This window comes from Zingiber officinale, chromosome 3A, assembly GCF_018446385.1.
Source record: "Zingiber officinale cultivar Zhangliang chromosome 3A, Zo_v1.1, whole genome shotgun sequence".
In the NCBI taxonomy this organism is placed as follows: Eukaryota; Viridiplantae; Streptophyta; class Magnoliopsida; order Zingiberales; family Zingiberaceae; genus Zingiber; species Zingiber officinale.
Genome location: NC_055990.1, coordinates 134,172,147 through 134,178,100, shown reverse-complemented (window position 1 = coordinate 134,178,100; position 5,954 = coordinate 134,172,147). Strand labels below are relative to the sequence as shown.

Below are 5,954 nucleotides of genomic sequence, written 5' to 3'. Positions count from 1 at the left end.
CTCTAGAGGTGGTTGATCCATTATTACAAAAGAAACTAAACAATAGCAGTAATTCTCATACTAAGGACAGCACAGGACATAAAATTCTCAGAAAAAAAATCATATTATATCTATTGTATATAGTGTTATCCTATTTTATAAGATATTGTTTCCGTCCATAATCATAAAATTATATGGTACTAAATTTATCGTTACATCAAAGCTCCCCTCAATAGTAAGTCTGGTGGTATGGTGCTAAAAATACAAGTGTTTGAAGGTGACCTACATGTATCACGTACTACTCATCTAGTTTTAAGGTAACATTATGTATGTTAACCACATGTTTTGAGAACACAATGCCAGCAAATCCTACCTGGTTTATGGTACGTAAATAAGCTTTCAACCTTGGATTTCAGCTCCCTCAAGGGAATGCAAGGGTAATGTGGACCTAACCATTAACAATCATTGTCCAGAAATAGAAATTATCCTTGCAAAACACCCGATACACAGCTAGCAAAGTTTGGCAAAAAAAAAAAAAAGGAGGATTTGAAATCACAGAGAAATTCAGTAATAATCACACAAGTTTTGTATCTATTTTCAATTTCTCAATAATAGATTTCACATTTTCAGGTATCTATATCACAAAAATTGAGAACAAAAAAACTAAGAATTACAAAATTTCCCAAATATCATGAAGATATATCATCACCATCAAGCCATATTTAATTCATCCCAACTATATTTCAGACCAACTACATTTTGAATCTAATATACCGTGAAGATGCATGAAACAAAAACAATGGAGTTATATACTCGATGCTTGTATGTAAGAATAAGTTTATATACCATTCAATTTATCTTCCTGTTAGCACTGTGACGGTAACATCAGAATTGGAGAAGGATCCATATTTGATGGTTGTAGACTCTGTCTCACTTGGGCTTCTCTCTACTACAAACATGGGTTGTTTTGGCATGGGCAGAACACTTGTTTCATTGTCCATCATCCGAATGATGTTATCGACATCAGGTCGATCAATCACTCGATCTTGAACACACAATAATGCTATATGTACACATCTCTTTACTTGGTTGATTGTGGATGGTAATCCAATCATCGGATCTACTAGTTCAGCTATTTTTTCCTCGTTCCACATCGTCCAAGCCTGTAACATTATTTTTTTATGTTTAGTGATGAATTAGGCGTTAATTCCTTGAACAAAAAAATGGCAATAGTTTCTCGAGATGAAAAAAATTATAAATAGTAGTAAAATTGCAATATAAAATATTAAAGGCAATAATATTATGTGCACAAACTTACATATCTTACAATGCTGACATTATTCTCCATGTGACGAAAACTACTATTTCTTTGACCGATGATGATCTCCATGATGAGAATTCCAAAGCTATAAACATCAGATTTCATCGAGAATAATCCTTCCATTGCATACTCAGGAGACATGTAGCCGCTGTATGTATTTAGAATACATCAATTTCAGATTAATAGAAAGAATATTTATAGAGTTTTCTTCTTAATTCAAGCAAATTACTAATGTTTTAATTTCTCTTGAACTCTATGCTATTTTTGTGATTTGCACCTTAAATTATATTTTTAAAAAAAAAAAGAACAGTCTTTTTGTCATCTAAATGTCTAATTTTGGGCACCATTATCAATTGCCCTTGAGCAAATGACATTAAAGTATTAAACTAAACACTATCAGCTATAATATGTGTAGAATTTTTATTGTGCAGTCAACAATTTTTCCAACAATGTAATACTTAGAGAGCTATTCCCTAAAATATGACATTTAACTTGAAAATTAGGTAAATTTTGAAGTATGGAACAAAATTTCAGCTATACGACTCATTTATGATTATGAAGTGCTAATGCAAAGTACTCATAATTAACTTACAATGTGCCAACCACACGATTGGTGTTGCACTCATTTTCATCACCTCCAAAGATTCTTGCCATGCCAAAGTCTGATATTTTAGGGTTCATGTTTTCATCAAGCAAGATATTACTAACTTTCAAATCACGATGAATGATCCGCAACCTTGAATCCCTGTGAAGATAAAGAAGACCACGAGCAATGCCTTCTATGATGTTGAACCTTCTATTCCAGTCTAGTACATCTTTCTTTAAAGGATCTGTTAATTTCACAATTATACATGCTTCAAGAATTGATTGCATAATTTTTTTGTCTAACTTTTCTCATATAAAGAGAAATATTTACATACCAAAAAGGATGGCATCTAGGCTTTTGTTTGGGAGATACTCATAGATGAGAATTTTTTCATGGGCTTGAATGCAGCAACCGAGCAATCTAACCAAGTTCCTGTGCTGCAATTTAGAGATGAGAATGACTTCATTCTTGAATTCCTCCAAGCCCTGCCCTGAACTTCTTGAAAGCCTCTTCACTGCCACTTCTTGACCTCCAGGCAACACACCCTTCAACACCAAAAATTAATCTCTTCTTAGAATTGACAAATTTCATCTTGCTACATCAGTTCTTTCGTTTAAAATTCACCTTATAAACGTAGCCAAAGCCACCCTCTCCAAGCTTGTTTAACTCGCAAAAATAGTTTGTCGCAATTTGGATAGCGTCAAATGTATAAACAGGCAGATCTGAATTTTTTCCTTCTTGCTTTTCTTCTACATGATAGCTCGAGCTAGAAAAATCCGATACTAGTCCTCCACTCAACTGTGAACTAGCCATTAAATTCTCTTTTTGTCTTTGATTCACTATCAAAAGATGAGATTTTAGTCATAACTAATATTGAATAGTTGTCAGTAAAAGTAGTTCTTGTGACAAAGTTGAGGTAATAATTATATATGTGACTAAACAAATTACAATAAAATTGTCACAATTAGTGATATATTATAAAAAAAATATTGTAAATCAATAGCAAAAAAATTGTGATTTTAATCAGGAACTTAGGACAACAAACCTGGAAATAAAATTATTGTCACTAAAGATTTTACTGACAAAATAACAAGTTTTAGTGACAAAATTGATCTTTTATTAATATACATTTTTAATAGTGCCTCTTCACCATCCACATGTGTACTAATATTATGCACATACATTATCATCACCATCTCAACTGTTTAGGATTAACAATATGATAAGCCTTATTCCACTACTGGGCATATATACTATTACTGCAAAGCAATTTCAATAGGATGAAATATAATAGAAACTTCCTTCTGATTTTCATGTTATTAAAAAAAGAAAGAAATTGAACTTACATGGTGTTTCTTATGTTTTGAGTTGATGTATTCAAAAACTAAATCATGATAATTCAGTCAGAGTTTCAAATGAAGAACCAGAAATATTATTTACCTTTTCTTCTTGCATTATATTTCCATAATAAACAGCCACATACAATGAAGAGAGACGCCAAAGCTGACATAGATGCAATCAGCGCTATTGTTCTGATTGACTTGCTTTTGTTGCCTGCAGTAGCATGTTTCATATTTAATAAACCAAAAGTGGTAACAATAATATAAAATCACAGTGCAATTTTTCACGTTTTTTTTTCAGTCTATAAAGGACATCAATCTTTGATAGAGACGTACATCCAAATACCTAACAACTTAGAAATAACAAGTTGAACATATTTTCATGTGGCGTTTAGACAATAACAAAGGTCAACCATATATATACATACACAAACTCCAACTTGCTCTTTGCCAGTCAAATTAAATTATAATTAGTCTACTTTATAATATCCTGATTTTTATCGTGTCAGCCCTTTGTTGAACGGAGAATTAATTGGTGAAGGCTGCTTGGATATCACAAGCATGTTTCCCACCTTTTTTAACATCAACCAGTGTGGGCTTGACCCATACCATGCATCCCATTAATTGTGCTACAAGGATGAAGTTTCATTGGATGCGTCCCACTCAGATGTATTATTTTCTTAAGACTTATCAAACAACTAGCAGCAATATTCTCAAAATCCATATTTTCCATCAATCAAAAATTGAATTAGTTAATCAAGGCAATTAATTAATAGACTCACCCAATTCAGAAGCGGCGAGCTTGATATTGAGATCGTAGTCGAAAACGGTAGATTGGTAAATGTCGACCAGATCAGTCGTCCACATCATGCACGAGATATCAGCTTCGCCGTAGACGTAGGCTAGGCACGAGCAGTTGCTCGAGCACGCCTTCCGGCAATCAACCTCGCTCGCTGTGTTCCTGGACCAGATCGCGTGGTCCGGCAGCTTAACCCGGTCCATTCTCCAGAACCCATCCGGTCCAGTGTTGTTACCGGTATTGTTGCACGCTAATTGTACCCGTCGCACACAACCCCCGGTCCAATTGCTGGCGGCCCACTCGTCTGCAAACCGGGGCTCGAACCCACGCAAGCACTGGCATCTCGGCCGCCGCTGGCTGTCCAGAAAGCAACTTCCGTAGGCGCCGCACTTGTCGTACACTTCACACTCGTCGCTTGGCTGCTCCCAGACCGCCTTCCACTGCCTCGTCTCCGGCGACTGCATCCATGTCCGCTCCAACCCATCCCACTGCATCACGAACCGCAGCAGCGACGCGTTGTGCGGCGTGTAGGTGAAGTATACGCCCTCCGTGTTGTAGGAGAAACCGTAGTTGTACAGCGCCCGCATCACTGTCCCGATGAACTTGTGCCCGTTCCACTCCCCCGACCGCCACCTCCGCACCCGCTGGCTGCCGATCTCTTCCCATATGAAGATCTGGGCCGAGCCCTGCGGATCGATGCCCATCGAGTACTTCCCCGGCGCCGGGTCATCGGGGCTCGCCCACGACGTGAACAGCTGCGGCTCGCCCGTCGTCGCGTTGAGCCCCACCCGCATCCCGGGGAGGAACGTGTCCGACGGGTAGTCGAAACTCTGCCACGTCACCGCCCCGCCGCCGACCGTTTGGATCACCAGATTTCCTTCGTCCAGCAGCTGCAAGGTCGAGTTTGGTCGGACGGACGCACCCGCGGACCAAATGAGGTTGCTCGCCCCGTCGAGCACCGTTAGGTCGCCTGACTGGGAGAGCGTGATGCGACCGCCGGAGCCGCGGATGGGGCGGCGGCGGTTGGCCACCCAGACGACCTCCGGACTGACAGAAACGTTGGGGTGGTACCAGATGCCGACGTAGCGGTTGGTGGATGAGTTGCCGGGGCTGAAGAAGCCCAGCACAAACACGTTCCGGGCGGAGACGAGGGTTTGGGCGTCGGCATCGCTTAGAGATTCGCCCGGCCTCAAGGTGTCCGTTGCCGCATGAGAAATAGGGATTAGGGATGAAGAGAGAAAGAGGAAAAGGGAAAGGAACGTGATGGATCTGTGTGATACGCTAGGTAGAGCCATCGATGCAGAATGAAGTGCGGGGTGAGTTGATGAGCTGTTATTTTATTTGGCGCTCGCTGCTCCTTCCTCTCTCCTTCTCTGCTGGCCCATGAGTAATGTTGGCGAAGAGTGAATTAGAGCTCGGGTCATTGACCATTCAAAAGAGGAAGTAGCCCGATTAGAATAGAATAAAATAAATAAACACAGAAATACCAACCACTTCAATTCCTTCCTTCTTTATCATTTACGGTAATTTATTAAAAAAGCGTATTTACTTTAATATTTATCAAGGGACCATTTAATAGGGCACTCTTTCATTTTAATCGTCTCAGTTAAATCTGACTTTTTCTAATTTTATTTCACTTTTAGTTTTTCCGCTCCTATCTATAGGATCTCACTCCTTTTTCCTCTCCTCTTTCCATCTTTTTCCTCCCTCGTTTTTCCATTCTCTTTCTTCTCCTCTGTCTCTTTCTAAATCCATGCATAAATATCATAGCCATATTGCACTTAATATAGTTCTAACGTGATATCAGCCTCAACATGAGTTCACATTGAGTTGAGAACTGATTTCTTCTCTATTATATTTTAACACAGTCAAAAAAAAAAAAAAAAAAAAAAAAAAAATCAAAATTATTAATAGACGGTATCATTAAAT

General features: G+C 38.8%; 1 protein-coding gene across 1 annotated transcript; it reads right to left on the bottom strand.

The window, feature by feature from the left end:
- Nucleotides 1-545: 545 nt before the first annotated feature.
- LOC122052489 (G-type lectin S-receptor-like serine/threonine-protein kinase B120) lies at nt 546-5,365 on the bottom strand. The gene is made up of 7 exons (XM_042614022.1): nt 4,009-5,365; nt 3,327-3,440; nt 2,511-2,725; nt 2,221-2,431; nt 1,893-2,130; nt 1,298-1,448; nt 546-1,142 (listed from the first exon to the last, which is right to left on the bottom strand). The coding sequence occupies exons 1-7, from the start codon at nt 5,318-5,320 to the stop codon at nt 834-836; spliced, it is 2,550 nt and encodes an 849-aa protein (XP_042469956.1). The 5' UTR covers nt 5,321-5,365; the 3' UTR covers nt 546-833.
- Between the last annotated feature and the right edge of the window lie 589 nt (nt 5,366-5,954).

Bases quoted from the DNA above. Each gene is read 5' to 3' on its own strand.
- LOC122052489 (XM_042614022.1), bottom strand. From the start codon at position 5,320: ATGGCTCTACCTAGCGTATCACACAGATCCATCACGTTCCTTTCCCTT. The intron at 3,441-4,008 runs GTGAGTCTATTA...ATGCTACTGCAG, and splicing joins GCTCGCCGCTTCTGAATTGG to GCAACAAAAGCAAGTCAATC. The intron at 1,143-1,297 runs GTAAGTTTGTGC...ATAATGTTACAG, and splicing joins ATGTCAGCATTGTAAGATAT to GCTTGGACGATGTGGAACGA.